Genomic DNA, 24,977 nt, shown 5'->3' on the forward strand with positions numbered 1-24,977 from the left:
AACTTTCTTGACAACAATATGAGACACTGATTAAGTAGTTCAAAAAATTATTACTTCAAGATTTTGCTGGTAAACGTTGTTCTAAAAACTACTAAATCACACTTAGCCTGTTAAAGAGTAATAACACACATACACATACCAACACTTATTAACGGAGCTTGGAGTGACCATGTAAAAAAAACTGAATTAATTGTGTATAAAAAATTCATTAGGGAATTAGTAATTATTATTATTAGGCAGTCACATATGGATTCATCACCGTGTAATAAGCCATCAGATCTGCAGGGGGGAAACTGATAAATGGTTTTTAGAGTAATCCTGGTCTGCCCTGGAATGTTACATGTTTAAAAAGTGCAGTATTGTTCATATTTTCCCTACCAGCCTTTTCCAGAAGGAAAGTGGCTGAACAGTTCAGTGGAGCGGTCTACCTGATGAACTAAAGAGCTTACCTAAAACAATAAAGCAGGTGTTACTCTGGAGTCTGGACAGGGGTAAACACTGACCAAAGGGATTTGTCACAACCTGGCAACCCAAATGTTCACGTAACTGGCTTATAAATGATCAAATACACTTAGTATGTGACTTATTCAACCTGTACAAGCCCATAGGGATGTTTTGTCGTTAGAAAGTGGCAGCACTGACACATCATGATGAATGTACTCTAACTCGGTTTTAAAAAAGGGGAACCAAATGTGCATTTTGTTGAATGACAACACTTTTAAATCTGTAAAAACTGTGATTCTACACAAGAAAGCAACACGGAGGCAAAAACTTGATCTTCACGCTTGAGGCAAATTGGACATGTTACCTTAGTGACTGCCAGCTGGGTTCAGATTTTGCTGAAGTGAATCTATAACAACAACTGACGGGGAGTTTCTCAGAAAACATTAAGCTGGCAAAGGAAAAGATTCCAACAATAAGACCCTTGGACATGTCATGAATCCAGTTCTCCCAGCTCCACGGATAACCTTTCATGTGTACCAGCTTCAAACACCATGAAGGCTTTAAGTCGTTGTCTCGCTCAGTGCTGGTTTCCCAGGCAACAAGAATATGATAATGTTGCCTTTGACATGACAGAAGGAATCATCTCGCTAACAAACAGAGACAACAGGCACAGGGAGGGCTCGGAGAGAGGCAGGGGAGGGGGCTGAATTAATGGACTCATTTTCACACAGAGGGAAACACAGCGGCAGCAGCTACTTACCATCCTCCATCTTTCTCTATTGCCTCCAATGCATTCCTGCTGGCAGGCACACTCTTGCTCTCCCGAGGGAACAGCCAGCCTCCATTGGAAAGCTAAATAACAGTCAGTGGCCAGTGGGGACCGGAGGGGGACAGCTTTCTGATGAAGGCTGCCCTTCAAGGCTGTATGGCTCCAAACCAAGTGCTCTCGCTGCTTAGCGTCACACCAGCTAAAACCTGAAATGAACAAGCTGTGTGGACGCCATGTGTTTTCCATCAGTGAAGAGGGGTTAATCAGCCAGCCATGTGGAATCACAGAGGGGCTGGCTTGATTCATGTGATCATCTTTCCATTACTCTATAAAAGAAACTGTAAAGCCCCAAAGCCCATCTGTAAGAAACTTGTTCTTTAGCACATGTTTGAAAATCCATATCAGCTAACAGCCTTGTTGAAGAAACTGATGCAACAGAATAAAATGACATGAAATAACACAGTCACAGAAAATAAAAATGTATCGTCCTTACCTAAATTAAAAAGGCAAAGCCTACTGAATGGACTGTTTTTGTCATACACATTAATGCTTTCACATTTTAGTCCTCACTTTGCTCCAGACTGAAATGTCCCATCATTAATGTTTGTGCTAACAATACATCTTTTAAATTGCAAGGTATCTCAGCTTAATGTTTTTTACATAACATCTTGTGTTTTGAACAGATTAAGTCTAAATGTAAAGATACAAATGTGACATGTACTGTTAAGACTGCTGATTTAATCTTGTTACATTTACATCTGCTCAGATTGATTTTTTTTTTCTAGTGCATGACATTAACTTGTTTATTGTTTTCTTTGACTGAAATGTTACAAGAATCTGTTACATGCAGGCATTCATTCCCCCCTTGAGAATGAAGGGTAATAACCTTGTTTCTCAGCGCCATCATTGTTGAAATCTTTCATTTGGTTTACAATTAAATTCCTCACGAAACCATTACAATCCCATCGTCTTTGACTGTACTTTGTGTTTAGTACCACTTAAAAAATATTAGCACCAAATGAAAATGGCGATGGCGGGAATGGTGAGAGTTTTTATTAATCCAAGTCAATTCAGTTTTATTTAGATAGCACCAATCACAACACCAGTCACCTCAAAGCTCTTTATATTCCAACAATAATAGAGAAAGTGCTTTAAACAGGACCCAGGCTCAGGGAGGGACAGCAATCTGCTGCGTCCATCAGCACACCAGCTTCTTCTTTGAGGATATTAGCCCCACAAAGGTCGGAGATTGGGTCTAGTGTAAAAATGGCTGTAATTAGCCATAGGCAAGACTACAAAAAAGTGCTCTAGTCCACAGTTTTATGCCTCTAAGTGTATGCATAATATTTTCTCTATCTGTACCCATATAAACTATATGGACAAAAGCATGTTACACCTACAGGATCTGCTCCCGTCATAGTAACCAGTGCCATGAAGCTCCCAGTGCACAGTTTTTGTGCTGATGTTAATGACATTTGAAACCCTGCACTTACTGAGTCACCAGAGTATTAGTGACTTTTATGTACAATGGGCCTTAGCAGTTGGTGACCCCGCTCTGTAACCCTACATGATGTGCCACTTTGTGTCCGAGTTCCTGTGGTTCCTAAACACTTCCGGTATGGAATTACACCACTTACAGCTGATGGTGGAACATCGACAAGTGAAGAAATGTTACAAATTGACTTGCTGTAATGGTGATATCCTATTACAGCACCATCTTCCAACTCAGCGAGCTCTTTAGAACCATCCATTCTTTCTGTCTGTGTAGGCGCTTGGTCATCCAGGTCGTGGTAGCCTTCACAGCTTGGAAAAGGAGGAATCCAAGAGGCTTTTTCAGTCCCGTGTAATAAACCTCTAGAGGAGGCTGTCTTCTTTGGAGGTGGTCCTGAGGGTCGTTAACCTACTATTGATCTTGTGAGTAGTCACGTAAGCTGAGGTGTCAAAAAAGCCGTGGGTCATCCCCATCACCCGGGCAGACAGGTGAAACCTCTGTTAGACCTTACCCCACCCCACTATCACGTAAACTATTGAGGTTACCTGAGGCAAGGTGTGAATGGGGGTTGAAACCCCTGGGAAGGGATTTCAGGACTGCATTGCAGGTGGCTCATAGCTGATGTCGTAAGCCGACACCTCTGTTTAATGATGGTCGTTCACGGTGGACGTAGATGGTCTCCTTTACTCCTCTTTCAAACCTTCTGTCTTCTCAGTCCAAAACGGGCGTCCTTGAAAGACTGACCTTTGTCCTTAAGGTGCCTTCTATGCTAACTTTACATATAAACAAACTATATTTCGACACCTTACTTTATAAATACGCTGTACTTTTCAAGGGGCAGGCTGTATTATGGAGCTTTCCCTTTTACATCTTTATTTAATATTAATTATATTGATGTGCAGGGTGGATATTGTGTTATTAATCTTTTGTACAATCCAAATATGAAAAAGGACTCTCAGTCTCACCAAGTTACATGAAAAAATAAACGCCATCACATTTTGCGGACTTGTGTGACCTTATGTAAATCTAACTTTATATTTTTTCTTTCACAGTTCAAACATAACTTTTAAAGGACTGCACAGGAAAGGAATGTTTCTTTTCCTCTGTAATACCACTATTACAGTATTACTATAACAACACAAGATGGGGAAATATAGTTTGTTTTTCAGCAAAACTACCAAGAAATTTGGCAGTACTTAAAATTATTTACAGTATAATCATTTCTTTGTTTCCTGTAAAACTTGTGAAACTCTTTTTCTAGTTTACCTACCTTTAAGTGTTTGTAGGTAAATATATTTACTTTCTTATTTCACATAAAGTACATTGAAATGCCATTGAATTACAGGGTAATTATGCTTTTAGTTGGGGGCTGTATTATAAAGTGTTACAGCGTTATGTACACTCCTCTTTTTCACAGGAAGCAGTGAATGAGCGAACCCCGCGTTGCGAGAGAATGAGACGGACAGAAGATGAGTTGCAGTTGTTGGGATTTGATGACCTGACTTGTCTGGTCGTAGCCATCAGCGAAGGTCGTGTAATGGATTGGAGTCATGCAGACAACAAAGTACATTAAGACGAGGAGAAATCACCCTTGTTGAATATAAGGTCACTTAAGAGCCAAGAATTAATCAACATAATGAACATAGACGTCAGTAAAGTAATATGGGATATATTATGCTGGGGAGATTATTTTAAAGCAAAGTTGTAAGACCAATCTGCTTCCTAGACTAATCTCAGGTCAAATACGTGACCTAAATAATGCATAAAAAGGCTCAATCAAAGGAAACTGTGGGGTGGGGGTTCAGACTGTTAAAGATGTACTCTTTTGTCTAGATTGCGCTCATAGCAACGCACCCCTCCTCTGACAAGCAAAATGAGATCAAGCATGAAAGCAATGACATCTTTTACTGCATGTTCTAAATTTGTATGAAGCATCTAATTTGGGACAAACTTGGGGTTTGACCCAATTAGTCAAACAGAAATCATACCACAGTCATGAGGCATTTGCAAAAGACATCTTTGCATGTAAGAGACTGAGAACAAAAGCTTTATTGTCAGTTTGGTGATTAGAAGACAGTCGATTTTTTTTCCCCCCTTCCTAAAAGTTTTAATCTTTCGTGTCCTCAAATGGCAGCAGTTTTCTCACACATCTGCAACTCTTTATACAAACAAGCTGTTGGCAAAAAAAGTGTTTGTATTTATTGTCTATCATATAGCAATATGCAAATAGTTAATCCAGAGTAATCATGTTATGTATCTGTTACAGTGCTTGCTCCTGAGAAAACAGAAGCCTGGAAGGGACTATTTTACATATTCAAGAGTCTAAGGCTTTACAAATCACTATGTTCAGAGATTTAATCCTCCTGACAGAGGAGGCCATGAAGACAGACGGTCTACAGTAATGTCTACAGTGTGGCATTATGTGAATTAATAAGACCCGAAAGCTGTGAAGACTTCTTGGTGGGGGATTCTGTAGGTGGGCATTTTATTCTGATTTAAAGACCCCAGAGTCTGTTTAGTTTGGAGTTTTGGAGCAATTTCCCTCGGCGCTTCTGTCGGATTGACTTTGAGAAAAATCAACATGGCCATAATTTTAAGTATCACCTACTCCATTTGTGTCACTACAGATACCATCTCATTCAGGAGCACAGCAAGGTCAAAGGTCAGGGATTAAATTGACCTCTTATCAGTGGATCTTTAGAAATGGCCAGCAATTGAAAGCCGTTTGTGATGGGAAATCCATTTTTAATTGAACTGATGCAACTGCACTCCCTTTGTGAATCCTGGAAGTCAGGTCAGCAGGCTTTCGGAATCTGAGATAGTTTCTTTTATTTATTTATTTCTCCGATCAGGATTATTTGTGGAGAAGGTAATTTATAGATCTGATATGAACATTTACGGTGGCCCATCTTTTAAGGTGCAAGCAGGTCATAGCTCTTCTTGAGCTGTGGTCACATAAAGAGATCCACTTCTTATCGCTCCCACTGTGTGTATTTCTCACTGCCCTTGAGGGAATATAAGCTTTCAAAAGACTCATGCGCCTTCCCTCCTCCAATGGGGCCCAACCTTAGATCTGTGGACTATGTAGATTCTACACTGAATGGAAAAGATAGCAATTGTGCTCTTTTAGTTTATGCATCAACATCAGTTGTGATGAAGGAATGGGATTTCATGCAACAACAAAAAAAGCTGTGAGGACTGTGAACAAGTGGGTATGAGCTATAGAAATTAATAGTGCAGCAGTTTGGGAAATGCCAAGAGTTAAATGAGAAGTTCAGTGGCTGCACAGTAAATACGATGCTACAGCTGAGTTGGCTTAGTGGAGCTGGAAACACCTAGCTAAACTCCCTCCAAACATAATTCCCCTACCATCAAATGTGCTAAATTAAGCTTACAGATCTATCTTCAAGTGGCATCTGGCTTCTCAAGTCACACACAAACCATTTGAAAGTCCTGATGGCTTGAGATGAAAACACCGTCTTAAATCCCAGGATGTTTTTGAAGTAACGAGCGACCATTGCGTCAGATTTTGCGGTCAAGCTGTCTTAAATGAGCAAATATTGACCCACTCATTCCTCAAAATTTCCTTTTGTACAACCACCATGGCTTGACAGGCAGCGATCCATGACAGATTATGAGATGGATGAGCCATAAGCTGTTACCGGGTTTGTATTGTTCCCCAGCCTGCCACCACCTCTTCTGAAGTGCTGCGAAGCACTAATTCCTCTTCCAGGCCTGTGGGGATGGGGGTGGCGGTGGAGGATGGGACCCTGTGCCCTCAGACCAATCAGTCTCTCAGCAAGCACACAAAGGTCCTGCTGCTTCTACAACTGGAAACTTGGCTCGACGGTGAGGAGGGCATACTGTTGGAAAGGAGTCAATTACATTTCTTTTCATTTAGAAAATTCAGTTGGGCATCATTTCAGCCCTAATGACAAATATCCTATTTATGTCTAATTTAATTTATAACTTCAGCTAAACGGATCAAAGTTGGAGGGTGGCAGGAATTGTACTTGGAGTTCCTGCTTCTGAAACAGGTGGTGCTCAAAATTGGATGATGCCATGCTTGTTATATTGCTTCATCTACTCTGATTAGTTCCTCTCCCTTGTTCACCAGCAGAATTAACAGCAGGGTGGTTGGTGTGTGATGAAGAAGCTGAATCACTGACATTATGTTACTTTGAAAACAAAATAATTTCACAAAAACTACCAGAGACAAAATGATTAACTCCCCTGATGCTAACAGTCATTTGTGTATCCTCTTAGCTAGGAAACAACCACAAGGATACGCATGTGTGACAAAAGTCAGACACACATCTCCTGTGCAATCCCAGCCCGTTCTTATTTGGCGAATCTCTCAATCTCCTCCAAATTCAGTGGTCTGGTATGAACCTGTGTCTTTGACAGTCCGGTCAATAACATTCACTTTGGTTTTCTGGTGGTAGCTCTTGACCAGGAGTGACACATGTTGGGGGTCAGTGTCGTGTTGGAAGACAAAGCGACAACACAGATACAGTTTTGTTGCTGAAACTTGTGGTTTTCTTTCAGAATCTCACATATCCTTCTTTATTCATGATTCCTTCCACCTTGACGAGATTCCCAGTTCCAGATGCACTGAAACACTCCCACATCATAACACCCCCACCACGTTTCGCTTCGATGATGCTCTTTGCATTGTTCACCGCTCCCTTTTTATTTCAAACACAAACAGCCTCTCTGTGGCAAAACAGCTCTAGTGTCGTCTCATCTGACCAAAGGATGAGCTTCCAGTACGCAAAATCTTTCTCCAGGTTGTCCTCAGCATACTTGTATTTTGAATTATGTTCAAGTTGCTTGAGGGGGTCTCTTCTGTAGAAGTTTTTCTTGGTATGCAACCTCACAGTTCAGTCCCGTTCAGGGTTCTGGGGTATCATTAGTTTTTTTTTTTTTTATCAAGGATCTTTGAAACTTTTTGCTTCTGTCTGGTTTTGTCTGTTCTTTGAATTTCTTGATGATACTTTTCTCCAGTTCTTGACACCCCCCCCCCCCCCCCCCACCCCCACTCACTAAAATAGTTTTGTGATTGTGTGGAAATAGAAATAAGTCACGCTTTCTAGAGAAAACTAGCATGTTTAGAAATGCTTTGAGAAAAAACACTTTACAGACACTTTAAAATCCGGATGATTTGCTGCCAGCACTTTCATCTGTTGCAGTTCACCGTGGCTCCGACTTCGTGTCAGGTTTACTATATAAAATGGATCACCTCGAGCATTTCCTCCACACATCGCATCATCTTTTGTGCACGAAAAACCAACAGCATATGATCTCATGGTGTTTATCTAAAGAGGCTTAGTAAAAACTGCATGCGCTTAATTGTGCAGCGTAGCAGCACAGAGCCCTTGTTTATGTGAACTTGGATGTCTGTTCTCATCCGAAGAAATGTCCCCGATCCCGAAGACAGAAGAAAAGGCCACCCACAGGGCAAGTAGCTGTCATCGTTGATTCACTGCAGGATGAATATAGTAAATTCTTAAGCAACCTCTCTTGAAAAAACACCTATTGAGAAACTTTACAAAAGAGGCCTCTTACATTCTCCGGGTGGGAGATTACTGGGAGGGTTGGTGCAATTATGCCTCCTCGTTCTGAATGAAGTGGAGCAGAGAGTTGTAGCTAATCTGCAACTCAAACAAGAGTAAATCTAAGCTAATCAACGGAGAATTACAATGCCAGGCACAGGCGAAAACATAACAACTCGGGATGGGTGTGTGTGTGTGTTGGTGATTCATGCTATGCTTTTCACGGTGAAATACGCCCCAGGGCAAGAAACAGCTTAGTCAAAGAGCCACTCAACACATTTGCAAGGAAGTAAACACGCAGCAGCTCAAGAGCAGGTAGAAATGTGCATGTCAGAAATATCAATCAGAGCCTGTCACAGCAGCACTTAATAACAGAGGTGTCAAAGACTTTATGTGTGCCTGAATATAAACTCAACAAATTATTTCAGTGGTAGTTGTCTGAGCATGCAGGTCTGGAAGGCTCGCTGGAGATTTGGTGTTTTTCTTTTTTAAAGCAAGAGAAGATGTGCGACGGACCAGATCCACGAGAAATTCTTACCTTTATCGTTCAATCAACTGAAAAGGAAAAAAAAAAGGTGTTGACTTTGGGGAAAAATCTTTAAAAACTAGTTTAAAGTCGTGTGGTGAGCTGGGAGCACAGACACAGGCCAGCTAATCTGTGGTGTTATGACTGAAAATACCCCTGCTTCCAAGGGTTTTCCTCCATGCGGGCATGTTGCTGCAGGTACGGCAGAGGAGACGAAATACCATCCGAGCAGCTGAATGAGTTGCCGAGTCTGAGGGCTTATCAGACGGCGGTTTAGGGTTGAGGAGGGACTCTGAAAGGTTATCGCGGCAGCAATAACTCTCTCTGTGCATTTAAAGACTGCGGGGGAAACAAAGTAACTGACACAATGCTCAAGTTTACAGCGCGTGGACCAGCTGTATATTTGATTAGTCTAATCAGTGTGTTGCTGGGTGATGTTAGATCACGCTGCAGGAACATGATCAATTTTTCTGCCTTTCCTCCTGCTGTGCCAATGAAACGGCTTCATTGAAATTAATGAGAGGGCTCTGTGTATGTGTGTTTTTTTTAACACTGCTATTGTTGGTCTAGATGAGGCTTTAGGTGTGAGAAGGGTAATGACAGGCTTGCTTCTGTTGAGAAGAGATGAACCGCATTTCTCCTGTGGTTATTATGCTCTCAACTAAAAATAAAGCTGAACTCATTTTTCCCCTGTCACCTCATTTAACCAGACAGGTTAATAAAAACATTAAAAAAAGAAAATGATCTCTTGCACCCTGAGAAAATGGCATCATTGAAACATTTCAAAAGAGTCTTTTTCCATTTTGCCAAACGCGTTCTTTAATTAAAACAAGAAAGAAAATTATTTATGCATTCACAAAAGTTGTAATCGTACAATTTTGTATTCTATACAATTAACCAGGATTGATTAATTAAATACAAATACCAGGAATTCAAAACAAAGACCAAACTGATACTAATAATATGTCAGCTCTGGAAACTCCTGGCAAAAATAGCGGTGGGGGGAAAGAAGTTGGTTTTTTTGTCCTCTTCAGCTTCTCCTTTACAGTCAATCTGCAGCTGATGGGACCAGTCCCTTCTTGGCACCCTGGTGGTAGTGGCTCTCCAGTTTCCCTGTGAGAAAAAAATGGGGGTGAAAGGGAAGGGTGGGAGTGGAGAAAAGAGGAAGGGATGAATCAAAACACCATCAAAGGGACAGGGTGACCTTTCTGAGAGCTCAAGGCCTGCTGATTACAGGCGGACTCGGGTAGATGCACAAAGACAAGCCGAGAGAGAGACGGAGACAGTGAGATGATGAGGAAAAAAGACCAGGGAGACCTTTTATTCACTGACAAAGAGAGATTAGCCCACAGCCTTTTAATATACATATACAGCCCTGATTTGGATTCAGTATAATTCAACAGCAACGATGGCTAAACACACAAAGCTGATAAAAAGGAGTACGTGTATGGATCTAACACTACCTGAAATGTAAAGGAGTTTCCTATAATCCTCTCTTTCACAACCACAGTGCATTTAAAATGAACCAGTCACGCTTTAATTCAATTGGTTTAATATAAACATTGTAATAACTGTTTAGAATTAAAGCCACTTTGTATAGTCTCATAATTTTTAAAGGCTCATTGGACAGTTAAACCCTGTGTAGGTTAAAGATCAAGATCGGCCCTCTTGACAGAAATCGTCACAACGCTAAAAAACAAAAAACAATTAAAAAACAAGCAGAAAACTTCTGGAGTTTCCAAACGATCAGGTGAACAGAAGAAGGTACTTTCAGCTCTGCTCCATTATTTTCCAAGCGGTCGCCATAGTGGATGAGCATCTGGATGTATAACAGAGATTTTTTTTTTTTTTAAGCACTGGATGTCTTTCCTGATGCAACCCTAACATTTATATGGTCTTGATCACACTAGCTTGTTTGTGTCTCCTCCTGGTCTCAAAGTGGGGATCTTTCGAATGTAAAGTGAAAAGTTGAGGCTTACTAGAGCGCAAAACCACTGGTGTGCATGGTCATATTACTGGTTCCTCAGTTAAGAAAACCTCCTTCACATCACACGTCAGAAAGAGAAGAAGCGATTCGTATCATTGCCCTGGTGTACAATCATGACGAGGCGTCAGGATGTAAATACTGAGGGTTCACCTCAATATGCACAGCTCTCAAGGACAGGTAGGACTGATTAGACTTTGCTAAATTACATTAAAAAAAAGCCTGGCCAACTCTGGCACAAGATCTTTTCATCTGATGACTAATTCAGACTTCTTCGGGTAGTAACCTGACGTGCAAATCCCGAGTAACTACATGTCAGGTCGACACTGCCAGCAAAACTACTGTGGTTCACCTGTTCAGCAGTGTCATTTCCTTCTGTGCATTTACGCCTTCACAGGTTTTGCATTTTTAGAGAGACAGTAAGAACCAGAAAGAAAAAGACCACAACTAGGAGCGGCCAATTAGCAAGGCTGCATCGTAGGCTCTACAACAGCTAAGTCAGGCCTAAGATAGCCCAAGAGGAGCTTAGAGGAAAATAACGGGATGAGCCTGGAGAACCACATCATCTGACAATTTAATGGAAATTTTCATTATCATGTTGTTGTTATGCAATTAGTTGAGCTGATCCTGCAGCACTAGCTTGGTTTAGTTGATTTTGTTCTACAACTCCTGTATCCTCACTGCCATAACAGTCGGCATACAAACTGGATACTGCAGTGTGCAGAAAAATAAAAGTTATTTATGTGTGCAGTAAAAAGTAAGGAGGCTAATATTGATCCTTGTGCGACACCTCTAACACCCAGCTTGACTTAAGTCCATCTGCACAAACAGTCTTATCTCCAGCAGAAAGACAGAATTTATATCAGTAGCAAACAGAATAGCAGGAAGTCAATGGAAATCAGGAAATATGAAAAGTCAGTAGTAACAAATAAATATTACAAATTTATGTCTTTGCATGTCTTCCAATCTGCCAAGAATGCATCAGTGAAGGATTTCTTGGTAATCTTTTGGATTTGGTAGTTGAAGCAGCACCTGCACAAACTTGCTGATTAATGCTCTTCTATTTGTAAAACCATACACAGGCAGCCGCTTTTGTTGTAGATCCACGGTTACAACTTGTTGCTCACCAAACTCATGGGAACCTCTGCTGCGACTGTTTACACCGATGAAACAGCTGAGAATGTTGAAGAGGGATTTTATCGAGTTGCTATTTATACCAATGCCTGTAGCTATGGCGCGTAAACAAAAACTCTCGCAGCCATTGACCGGAGCTGACCTCCTAATCTATCGTGAGTGCAACTTGTTGTCTGTCAGAGCGGCATTCCGAATTTTCATCACATTCAGAATTTCTCTATTACAGCCCGCGGTCTACTGCTCTGTCCCTATTCTGCACAGGACAACCTCTGCCGGTTTTCCATACCCCTTGTTGACCCCGTCTCTTACTGCGAAGCAAATAATAACCCGGCGTCTCTCAGCCTCACACAAGCCTCCTGTTTGTCAAACTACGACATTAACTGCTTTCCCCCCACCCGGTGGCTGAGGCAGGGGGAAAAAATTATACAAGTGTGACAGGCAGGGGCGGTGGTTGTCACTTATGCTTTCTTTTCATGTTGTCATGTTATGGCTGAACTCTGTGGGTAGTAGCAGCATAAATAAGGTGTTAAGGAGAAGTGCTGTTTGCTCACCATTTCCAAACCTCTCTGAATGGCTGTCAGTGTGTGTCTGTTCTGCCAGGAGCGAGTGCTGCTTAGGTGTGGAAACACCCCTGGAATTTTGTTAGGTGAGTGCTGCCAAAAGGTTATCCAAGATTACTGTAATGATACATTCACCCACACAGAAACGCAGCCTAAGTTAAAAAGGCTTTTCTGAGCCATCCAGCAGACGAGGTCTAAGAGTGGTTATATTGTAGCATGTATTTTAGGAGGAAAATAAATATTAGATGTTAAGAGCGCAATGACTAAACCATAAAATATCGAGATGGCAGCTGAACTCCGAAGAGCTGAAGTCAGAGCGGTGTTGTGCCAGCGTAAGCAGACTTTATTTTCCCTGAAGGGTTCTCTAGCACTTCAACTTCTCTGACTTGTTCAGCCTTTAAAAAAAACAAAACAAAATCACAAAAACTTCCTTTTAGTGCTGTGTGAGTGACAGCTGGGATCAAAATCGAGGAAAAATCGCCACTGGCAATTTGACACAGTGACATTTGTGTATATTTTTACTGAAACAAACATGATATCGAAACAAGCACTTGAAGCATTCGTTAACTAGACTGTCCATGTTACTTTGTCTCGGTGACAATGGCAACCTGACGTAAAAACAAAGCCCCCACCCTGACACCCTCTAAAAGTGATAGGTCATAAAATCCTGTTAGTCATAATGAAAAACACATACAGTTCTCCAGGCTTTCTGAAAGTCTTTCAAATTGCTTCTTTGGACCAGTGTTGTGTCTTTACATGGCAGACAACTAAGCAAAAGAATTTTATTTTATTTTTTTAAATTCAGATCAGAGAGAGGAACAACAGTAACAACAGTAAATAACGCTTGATGGAGGCTCTGTCATGGTTTAGGCTACATTTCAGCCAGTAGTGTTGGCGATCTTGTCAAAATTTATGTAATTTATGTAATTATGAATGCAGAATGGAAAGCATATGATTGACAAAAGCTTCATTTTTCAGTATGACAATGATGCTAAACACACTGCCATAGCATTAAAAATCATACAAAGACTATCAGTCTTTTTGGATCGGCCTCCCCAGAGCCCGGACCTCAACTTTTTTGAAGCAGTGTGGGATCATCTTGACAGAGAGCACAACAAGAGGCAGCCAACATCCAACGAAGAGCTTTAAATGTCCTTCAAGAAGCCCGGAGAAATATCCCTGAACACTACTTAAAGAAAGCTAGCTTAAAAGAGCTCAGGCTGTCACCAAATACTGAATTTCGAGCTTGTTAAATTTGTACAAGCTCTGTTTTTGTGTTATATACTGCATTAGCATGCATGTTTCCACATTTCAAAAAAATAACTGCACCTCAATTACTTCCCATTTTCCTAGCAAAAAGTTTAGAACGAGGGGTGACTCAAACCTTTTTCACAGTACTGCATAGTCATGCTAATTTCTCTCCTCTGCTGTCCAAAGACTTCAGTCTATGGCTGTCACTGTGTATGAGAGGGGGAGGGATGGAGCAGAGCACGTAGCACACTAACAGAAGAGACGAGGCAGAGTTACTCAAGCTGATTAAAACTCTTTGCCTACAACAACAGTTTTCCAACCTGTGTTAATTCATCTAAAACCAAAGATGGAGCAATGCTGGCTGACTCCAAATATCTGGAAGCCTGATGAACACAAACCACCCAACCGCACCCCAAAGAGGTCAATCTGTGGGAAGCATTGGGTTTCCTTATAAAATGACTAGTTATGCAATTTTAAGGACAGCCAGTGTGCTGCATTTTAATTTATTTTGTGAACAGTTGAGTCAACCAGTAGTAGGTCGAAGACGGCAGGTTATTCAAAAAAGCTCCAATACTCAGTTTAATTCAGAAAATGTGGGCTTCTTTACGTGACACTTAAGCTGCAGAGATCGTCTTAAGGTCTCAACTTCGGGAGGATCTATTAATGAATCTTTAAGCCACCTGAGTTCAGTGCAACAAGGTGACAACGCGGCATTGACATATCACCTCCTGAAGGTGTTATGGTGAATGTGTTGGCAAACAGGTCCTATTCACACCTCACCTCCAGCAGACACGGAGAAGGATTAGCATTTACTACAAATACAGGCACCTGGTCACTGTCAATTCAATCTTCACTTTGTTTTTGAGTCCATCCAGCCCTTTGGCTGATAAATGCTCTGCTATGTTCCACTTACCAAAGACAATTTCAGACCTGTAAACAGCTTTAACCACCAAGCTCACAGTCTGCGATGTCAAATTGTGCTCACGAGAGAACACTTCACCTAACTAGACAGTTCGTGGTGAATGGGTGTATTTTGTGCTTCATCTTGCACACGCTGTGTCCACAGTCGCCTCGGCTCACCCAAAAGGAGAATTCTCAGTAAGAATGAGTCTGAAGCAGCGCTGAAAATTTACTTTTAGAAATGTAATGCTGCGATTCTCCCAATATTCTCCAGAGTTTGTGTGAAAATGGATGTGCCAAACAGCTTAAATCTGTTTTCAAAAGCCTTTTCTCTGAGCACAGTAGAGTGCTGTGATAGAACCTCTGATAAGAGAAGGTGAGAGAAAACCAAAACTCTTAGGGAAAGATATCAAAGAAAAGCTCTGTAGAGCTGAGGAGAGCTCTTCATTTGATCTTGTGTTAATATAAATATATCCAAATATATTTATATTTATCCCAGCTACCTCAGGGCGAGAGGAAGGGTTCACCTTGGCTAGGTTACCAGTCCGTCGCGGGGCTAACCCAGGTGATGCGTTCTAGATAAGTCGGAACTCAGATGTTGGGACTCAAGATGACGTCATTCCAGAGTTGGTGCTTTCCAGGACTTGTTTTGGTTCTTGGCAAGGTAGGGCCATGCACGTAACCCTAGCAACACAGCATATACTTCTATTTTGTGCTTAAAAAAACGCATTCACGGATCAAGCTTGGTCAGTGTGTTCAGTGACTTATCAAGTAAGTCGAAAATACACAGCAGTGGGAGTACAGATCCAAAGATAACTGTTTACATTCAGTGTCAGCATCTTGGATTGCTAACTCAGGGTATGATGGTCTACTCGGATTTCCCACTCGACTTTCCAAGTTGAGTTCCACAAAAGATTTCCGACTGGGATCTCAGAATTTTCACCTTATTCGGGAATGCACCAAGACAGACACACAACCATTTACACCTATGGGCAATTAGGAACACCAATTCACCTCACCTCTTTGGACTGTGGGATGAAGCCGGGGTACCCGGAGAGAACCCACGCAGACACAGGGAGAACAGCTCTACACCTAGCGTGGTGGTGGATTTGAACCCAGGGCCTTCAACAGTGCTAATCACCTTGCCCCCATGCTGTCCTACATAAATATAGTGATTATAAAATCAGGAAAATGAAAGCTGTTTCTTTTGTTCAGTTCAGCCTTTTCAAAAAGTTATTTTTTCATCAGTACCTTCAAGAGTTAATCTGAAGAATAAAGTCTAAAAAAACTAAAAACTCTTTGACCCTTCGGTATTTACTTTGCTTTTAGACTAGCTGTTGGAAACCACTTGGTACTTAGTCTGAGAGTTTGAGAAGTGGCAATTTTGTAAACCTATTAAAATACACCCTGAAGCGAAATATGGAAAAATAACATCGTTTTATGCAACTGGGCACAGAAAACCAAGGACGGCAACAAGGAGCACAGACGCTGGGCTTCACAACAAGTTCGACTCTCATATTCAACAGGAAAGTCAGTCCGGTAATGTGACATGCTCCATGTGTGAAGGCGACTTTTGTTAATGGAGCTGCTGAGCTGTCGCATTTCAAAATAGGCGCAGCAGAGCTGAGAGAGCTAGAGGAAATGCAAGTGAGAGGGGGCTGGGGGGGGGGGGTGGGGGCTGGGGGAGAGGGAGTGGGTGGAAAAAACAGAGACACAGCAAAAATGAGACAGAAGGGATGAGGAGGAGAAGTGTGGGGGGAGGGTGGGTGTACGGGGGAAAGGGGATACATACAGGAGGACAGCAGGAGAGGTAGGCAGAGGGAGGAACAGAAAGCCTGGCCCATCGATTGGCTGAGATAATTTCCCATTGATTGCTGCACTGTTTGGAGATTGCGGGAGAAAGGTTTATTGCCCACACGCTGCAGCTGGGGAGGAGGCCATAAAATAAGCACCGATTGTCTGCAGAGGGCCAGCTCCATCATCAGCCCTGTAAAACATACTGTGCCAGAAAGACAGATACGCACCGCACTTGGATACTTTCCTTACGTATTAACAAATATGACTGCGTGCATACTATTCCCATTACGCGCAATGGGAGAACGCGGCTCACCGTCGATGGAAAGCACTCTTGCATAACCCCCCTTGAAAATCCAGGGGCAGCAGTGCAAAGAGTATTTATTGGATTGAAATGGAGGTCCATTGACATCCTTCCTGACATCAATAACATGCAGGCCCATCCGCTCCCTTGCAATAATAATCGCAAGAATAATTGGCTGGTTGCTGTTTCTCTTTCTGTGAGAGTAACTGCCTACGCACTCAAAGATAGAAAAAAAAGGCTGATTTTGGTATTCTTATTGTGTCTTTTTATTACACACAGATCCCAGTGCACCTGAATAATAAACCTTAGAACAGCTATGCATATACACATTAACCACATGTTGACACACCTTATGAAGACAGTTTGACAAGAGGAAATTACTTTATGCCTACAAACGATGACACCGCTGAAAAGGAAAGTGGAAAACCATCAGCGCTGTGATTGAATATAACACCTTCAACAGTATCTCCTCCCCACTGGGATCTCACCATAACCAGTGCAGAGTCTATGACAGGCATAGTGCTTGGAGAGCGGGGCTGTGACTGTACACAGAAATCATGGTTGGATATTAATCTTTGTTTCTGAGTCACAGTTTTGTATGTTTTCAGCACAAAGGATAAAACAAAAATACAATTTTTAAACTGGATTTTTTTTAAATCTAGCTTCTTAGAGGACCATTTGAAGAGCTTAAATGTTGCTGAACTCGTTAGTAGTAACCCATTTGTTAAGTCACTTTATGCAAGATAAAAAGTCCCAGCCCTCTTTTTGAATGTTACCCTGACGCGAGACGTCAACGAAATAAACCAGACGACGCGGGAAGCCAGGAAAATCAAAAATAATCCAAAAGTTTGAGTAACTTTGAACTCTATGAAGTTTATCATTAGCCAATTGATATCATTTTTGTAAGATGTTCCCACATAAAGTCATTTGCAGCCAAATGCAAGTTACAATAATAGATGGTTGGAGGAACCTTTTTATCTGCTGTTGCGCCTAAAACATGGCTGAACTGACTGACCACTAGTTCCTCACTGAAAGCTGACTGGACTGTACTGACCGGGTTTCAGCCACAAACACAGAGCTAGAGCCTTGGGATGAAGGACTCTCTTGTGATCTATGTGATCGAATCCAGCTGCCTCGCAAGGTGATTTGAACATGTGCGAGGTACCAATGCGTTATCCAGGGTAAAGTCCAAAATTCTCCTTTATTACTTTATGTTATCAAAGAGTTAAAAACTTCTAGACTAACATGACAAAAAAAGTCCTAATTTTTCTTTCAATTTTTAACTTGAAGATGTCAAACTGTGTCTTTCCTTTAAATTATCGTGGTTTAGCAAATGGATAAACAGTGCCAGATAAGAACTGCACTGGGTTTACGAGAAACTGTTGTTTGATCACAATCAAACAACATAGATATGAAAAAGGAAAAGTCACCAGCATCGCTACGAGGGGCAAACTTGCGTCTGCCTGCACTGAGAGGGGATTTTTGCTTGATCACTGAAATGGTTTGTTGCTCAATGATTTGGGCCAAAATAGTGCAGCCTGTAAGTGCACTCACGCACCAGAAAGTGATCAATGAACATTATTTTTTTTAATAGTTTTCAATCTGGTTGTTATAATTCCGTCATTGCCTGGCTGTTTTTCTTTGACTGCATCTTTGGCTGATTTTTGGGTTTTGCATCACACATAAATGATTTGAGCTGGTTAACAAAGCTCAAATGTTTTAGGGAAGTCAAAAATGGCAGTGGTGTTTCCCATATCTCAGTAAGTATGACGCTGGTCCAGTGGCTTTTGGAGAAGGAGAAAAAGGGCACCCAATTAATCACAAATCCTGTAGCCTTTTTCATGCTACTCCAGTTCAGCAGATCTGCCCTCTTATCTTCTTTACCATATCTGGCCTCAGCTTATGCACCTCCAGCTCAAGTCATTCTGCATGTGAAACCAAGCTGACAGCCTGCAGCACTGCAGGAAAGTGGATGTGTACAAAGCCCTCAGTAGCCAGGGGAGAACAGCAAGAGAGGAGGGGAAAAACTGCCTGGATTCCCATCTTGCTGTTAGTCACACCTAATTTACATTCCCTTCCTGTGCTGCCGAGCTGGTGAATTTACAAGTGGATAGAGAAGGTGCTGTTTCAGACTTGTGTTGGCATGCTGTTTGCAAGGGGTTAGGGAGACGCATCAACCATGCTTCCCACTGCAGTGAAAACAGTCTCTCTCTATCTCTTGGTCTGTCCAAATCTCCTGCCTGAAGCTGTTTTCACAGAAACTGAGGGGCCGTAATGGCTGAGTGATTTCTCCAACCAACAGCGGGCTGCTGAGCCGGTTTAGTCACGCACATGACAGTTCGTCACAACTCGCTAGAGAACCAGTGTCTGACAAGGCAGGGACAGCAAAGGTGCTGCTGGTTGGTGGGAGAATGTAGTGAGGACATGATGATAGCTCATTCATATCGGTGTTTCGAAAATCCCACACAAAACAGAACTCAGACTCTGTTACTGCTCCGTTTACCTTTTCTTCTTCAATGTTGTGCTGTAGTTTCAATTGTAAGAACAAGTATAAATAAAGAGTTTAAATAATTTCGCGATCTTGCTGTAATACAATTTTGTATGTCTTTAAAAACCCCAGTCTGGAACTCATAAGCACCATGTACATGTATAGAGTCTGGTTATAAGTAGACATACAGTACTGTGCAAAAAACAGAAGTGGGAGGCCTAAAAAAATATATCTATAGCAGAACAGTAAACAGTTTCTGAAAGTCATGTCCTTAAGAAAGCGGAAAGACCTGACAGACTTGAGAGGTACATCTGGCCCTTCATCTTATCCATCTAATCATCACAAAGGACCTCAGGTTGGCTTTATAGAAGGGAAACAGGGAGAAAATACCCTGAATTAGACAAGATCTGGGCCAAAAGAGACAATGGGGTCTTATGGGGTGATGAATCCAAATTTGATTTAAATCATCTTCAATATGTCTGAAGGTACAACAGTGAGTATATACAGCTATCTGTAAAACATGGTGGAGGCTCTGTAATGGTTCGGGTCTGCATTTCAGGCAGTGGTTTTGGGGATCTTATCAAACAGCCCCTTCATTTTTCAATGTGGCAATGATCCACAGTAATCAGGAGTGTGTTCAGGCTTTGTTAGAGAATGAATGCTGACTTTCAAAATCAATGTACAAACTTTGCTTTTCCTTATACGCTGTACGTCCTCCAAGCAAAATATAAAGGAATGAATGGTGACTTAAGACTTTTGCACAGTACTGTAAATGTTCATTCATAAGATTAGAGATGAAATACACTTACTGATAGTACAACATATGTTTTCATATGAAACGCTGCACATTGATAAGCACTAAAAAGCTGCTTATTAAGCACCTACATGGCCCCAAACAGGGAGACTTAGAGTGTTGCCAGTTAATTTTCAAACTTGCCAGTGGCCAGTCTTAGTCATCCACAATCACACAGCTCCATTAACATTTCAAGCAAAAAAAATAAATACTGAGCATTCCCTCATGTTAGAGCTCTTAAGTTTATATTAATTTTTAAAGCTGCAGGGTAAAAACTGATTGCCATTGTAAGGTGAGTCTAAATTCCAATTTCTTGCATTTGACAGAACAAAGACGGATGTCTGTGTACTACCAGCTGTGTCACTCTGATACAGAAACCTAAAGTAAAAAGATGAAGGGGGAACCTGAATATCGCTGCACATCAGTCCTGGTTTTGTTCGGAAATTGTTTTCAATTTCAGTCTCACTTCTCCTGCTTCTTTTCTGAAAGCAGAACAACTCAGTCGCTGCCGGCACTGAAAAAAGTGTTACAGTTCACCTGCAAACATAAACAGTAGCAAAAGCAGCAATGTGAGGAATTTGGAGGAAAAAAATAAAAACAGTTTGGAGCTCTTCCCATTTTTACTCAAACACAAACCTGGCTAGCTTCTGCGGAAAGCGAGCATGACTGTCAGTTTCTCAACGTTACAAACTGAGTGATGAAGACATCCTCTGACAAACTGAAAGTAGACGGTTGGAACGGCATCCGTCTGGCCCCACAGGTTAACAGTTCAAACTTCAAGATAAGCAGACAAAAACTGAAAGTGCTGAATCCTAACATCTTCGTCGTTAAAGGGCTGCATCGGGAGATAAGACATCTGTTGACTCTCCTGGCCTTTGGAAAATGTCTTATAGCAGAATTTTGCTTCAAACAAACTACAACTCAGCAAAAATGAGCTAAACTAAACTGAGACAGAGGTGGAGTCTCTGTAGACGTCTACACAAACATCTGTAATAATGGCAAGTTTTAACCCACCCCCAAAACTGAACAATACAAAAGTGTCATTACTTTTAGGGAAAGAGGCCCATTGGGAGTAATCAGTCTAACAGTGTGAGCTTGAAGTAACATTGACACAATTGTGCCACACAGTCTACATATTGATTACACAACGGAGGCGATCCCGCGTGTGAAAACGAGACCATGGTTCAGTTTTCACAGCTTTCAGGGTTGTCCGACAAAGAGTACTCATCATCAATGCTGCATATTTCACATTTCACTTTAACGTCTTTTCAAATTAAGGTGATATCATAGTTAAAAACTTCACACTGAATTAAGTACAAAAACATCGCCTTTTCAATAGCAGCTGTTTTCTCCTCCAACAAGGAAAAAGTGAGGCCTCTTTTTTTTTAAATACAGATCGCCAACACTGATATAGTCCCTAATAAAGACTTTATAATTTACTAATTTACAAGATCAAGTACAAATTTTGCAAGGCAACGTTTTATAAGACATTTACACAAAAAACTCTTAAGAAGCTGTCCCTGGAAATTATTAGGAAAAGGGCAAATGACTGGATACGCATGTATCACAGGGTAACTTCAATCTGAGGAGTCTGAGGAGCTCTGAAAGCCAGTTACCTTTTTAGCACGTTAGCATACAATGAGTGCTATCTTTATAAGAAAACAAATGTGTCTGCTTAGATCTTAGGAATACATTTATTAATTTTAACACATTCTTGTCCTTGCTTTAGACCCGTTAGCTCAAAAAGGTTCATGTAACTGTTAGCAAGTAAAGAGAAATGCTCGGGAATGTGCGATTATGATATATGAATATTGTTGTAGCACAAAGGAATTGTTCCTAAAGTTTTACTAATGGCAGAAATTAGTTACATTTCGTGAATGTATTTCTAATAATTTTACTTTACATCAAACTATTATCATCACTCTGGTCTAGTTGTGTTCTTGCTTGCCGTTGATGAGCCAATCAGCTGTTCCCTGTGCTTTAAATCTCATTGATCTTCTCTCATTCTGCTTGTTAGTGTGTCATTCATATGACCTGGTTCCTCCTCATCCAAGTCGCTGTCTGCTTTTTTGTAATATGATATGTTTAATAGTTAGCCTGATGTGACGCAATAACTTCCCAATTTTGGGGATAAATAAAGTTCATCTTATCTTGATCTAATCTTATAACATGTTCCAACCTGTTCCAAGCTTCTCATTAGACGCATCCTTTATGTAATCGTGGTTCTAGTGATTGTTTTTCCTTCCCCGTTCGTCTACATTCGCACAGCAAAGACAAATGATAAAGAACGTCCAAAATGTAGCTTAATCTTCTGATAAACTGGACAACCAGTAGAGCAGAGCTTAAATCCTGTCAGACAAAGAATTTCAAATTCCCTGCATCTATTCAAACCTCTGGAGACAGATGATAAAAGTTTCAGGAATTGCTTGGAGCCAAATTAGCTCAGGAAATTAACATTCACTAATTTTTTGCTCTTCCACATTTGATGAAAATAATGTTTAATTTGATGCCTTGCAGGCGATACTGCCGTGGAAAAAATATATATTCTCAAAGTTGAAAACTTCTATATCTGCCTGAGACTACTACACATTTTTTTACACTTAGCTGCATCCACACAAACAAAAGTAAACAAAAAGTAAGTGAAGTGGCAAACACACATGAAAAACATAAAACGAACACTAGGGGCGTGTAAGCTAATCTGTTATCAGCTTCAAGGTGAGCGATTGAAGTGACTACCAATGACAGCGAAGGATATCACTGATTGACATATGACAAGGTAGTGTGGTATGTTACAGGGTTACCTAGGCAACTGGAGCCTGGAAAGTCCAGTGGGAGCTGACAGTCACCTTCAAAGCGATGCACGAGTAGCAAACTGTTCCCTGTGTGGATGTAGCTTAAATCAAAATAAAGAAATAGCTCAGGTGATGAATCTGGTGTGCTGGTATGACAATTTACGAACGCCTCTAAAAATGTTTTACACTTCTTCGATAAAAGATATAAAAGCTCTTCTTCACCTTTTACTGTCACAAAACAGAACAAGAAAAAGTGACTGCAAAGGAATTTTGAGCAACCAAACATGTGTTGTAACAGCTTACGCATTAATGAAGTTCATCTTGTTCATTTTTCCTTTTACAAACTTTGCAACTGTCTTTCACACCAAATGGCAAATTGTTAAGAACAAGAAGAGATTCAGAGGAGTGTTTTTCTTTCTCCAGAATTTTACTGTTTTGTTTGGTATTTGCTCACACCTCATATCCTGCTGATAAAAGTGAATGAGCAGATGGATGTTCCTTCTGGAAGGCGTGCATTACATGTCCTACTTTGCCACAGCACTGCTGACGCCTGACCTGTCTAACTGACGCGTCGTTAGTTTAACGCCGCTGGTTTCAAAGAAATAATAATGCCGGTTTTTCAAGCACAATTACAGGGGAGCCTGTAATGAGGTTTGTTACTTTCTGAGAGCTGGCTGGCTAATGTGCCACAAAAGATTGAGCAGGTTCCTCCAGAAAACACCATCAGACCGTCACAGATTAGCATGTGTGGGCAGTGTAAGTTTGTGCCTGCTGCAGAGCTGTTTGTTATTGAGAATTACTTCACAATAACTTATTTCCTTTAATCACCAACAGACAAAGGAGTCTGCAAACACAGCTCTGAATTTGGTAACGAAAGCTTTGGAAAAAATTTCGACCAATTCCATTTCGATTTTTTAATCACTTCGTTTTGCCTTTTGGAGTGAGCTTTATTGAGGTTTTATGTGGTGTAAAATAAAGCATATGGTTTTATTATGTGTTCCTTTCAAGTAGATAATATTGTCAGGGCCACAGGGTTCTGATTCTCATTCGCAAGAGGAAACAAAGGAAAGTCAGCTGGAGACAACATGAGTGCCGCAGAAGAAAATAAAATGAATTCTGCAGACTGTGTCACTTCTTGTTTGAAGTATAAATAAATTGTAAGATCACTGACAGGGGCTCACTGTGTTTTATGTATCTATTTAGCATTCCCCCACAGAACTGTGTCTAAGCATTAATGTCTTCTTTAATCTTCGACTAAAATCCCAGAGAAAATTAAAGACCCTGAGATGCAGCTTAAACAAATTAGAGTTTCAAATTTACTCACTTGAACCAACTTTACCATTTTGGCTTTGTGCTTTACAAGAAAGAGCCACAGTTAGAATTTTATCGAAGCTACTCATTATATATTTAAATTGACAGACTGGTTCAACTGGTTAAATTAAAGAATACCTTATTTTTCGGACCATAAGGCGTACCAGATTATAAGGCGCGCTGTCTATGAATGGGTCTGCTATGCTAACATAGCTGTATAGCTAGCGATTACGTAGCACATCATTATATACCAGCTAGTCCAACTTCAGTAACCCTACAAACGTCACTGCTGTTTAGTTTTCTGTCTTCATTTATGTTGGAAGTGATAGCAGAGCTGTACGTTTGAATTTTTTCAGAAGTCTCTCAGTCAGAACATGCTATATCATGTTTAGGTGGAAACTAGCGAGCTAACTACCCGCTAACTTCTAACTCTGTTAAATGTAATAAATTCTGTTTTCATGGATGCCTGGATGTTAAACTTAATTGTTACACCTGGTAAAGCAGCAACACTGATAATTGTATTAAAGATGAAAGAATTTAGACAGTTTTTAACTCTCAGTGATGCCGCAGTGTTCGTTTGACTTTGGGACCTGAAGCGGACGGAGTTTAGGACTCAGATTACTCCGCGAGGCTCCTGACTACGGTAGCTGTAATGCTCTGACAATCCATCAAGCGGTGCAGCTTCATAGCTTACCGAAGTCGTACTAAAACATTTTTTGACAAATTTGTGAGCGCTGTGTCCCACATAAAATCGGTTCGAGGTCAGTAAGCACAACCAGAATTCATAAATGAGGCACACTGTCGATTTCTGAGAAAATTAAAGGATTTTAAATGTGCCTTATAGTCTGAAAAATACGGTACACCATGAGCTATATGAGAT

The 24,977-nt window shown here is 41.0% G+C and overlaps 1 protein-coding gene across 1 annotated transcript in view; it reads right to left on the minus strand.

The window, feature by feature from the left end:
* Positions 1-9,587: 9,587 nt before the first annotated feature.
* The window catches only part of trip4 (thyroid hormone receptor interactor 4), an 87,047-nt gene continuing 71,657 nt past the window's right edge, over positions 9,588-24,977 (minus strand). The window contains exon 13 of the mRNA XM_080884302.1: positions 9,588-9,899. Coding sequence (XP_080740428.1) covers positions 9,835-9,899 — 65 coding nt within the window. The 3' untranslated portion in view covers positions 9,588-9,834. The remainder of the gene's footprint in view (positions 9,900-24,977) is intronic.

The sequence above is a fragment of the Rhamphochromis sp. 'chilingali' genome (assembly GCF_963969265.1).
Source record: "Rhamphochromis sp. 'chilingali' genome assembly, chromosome: 6".
NCBI lineage: Eukaryota > Metazoa > Chordata > Actinopteri > Cichliformes > Cichlidae > Rhamphochromis > Rhamphochromis sp. 'chilingali'.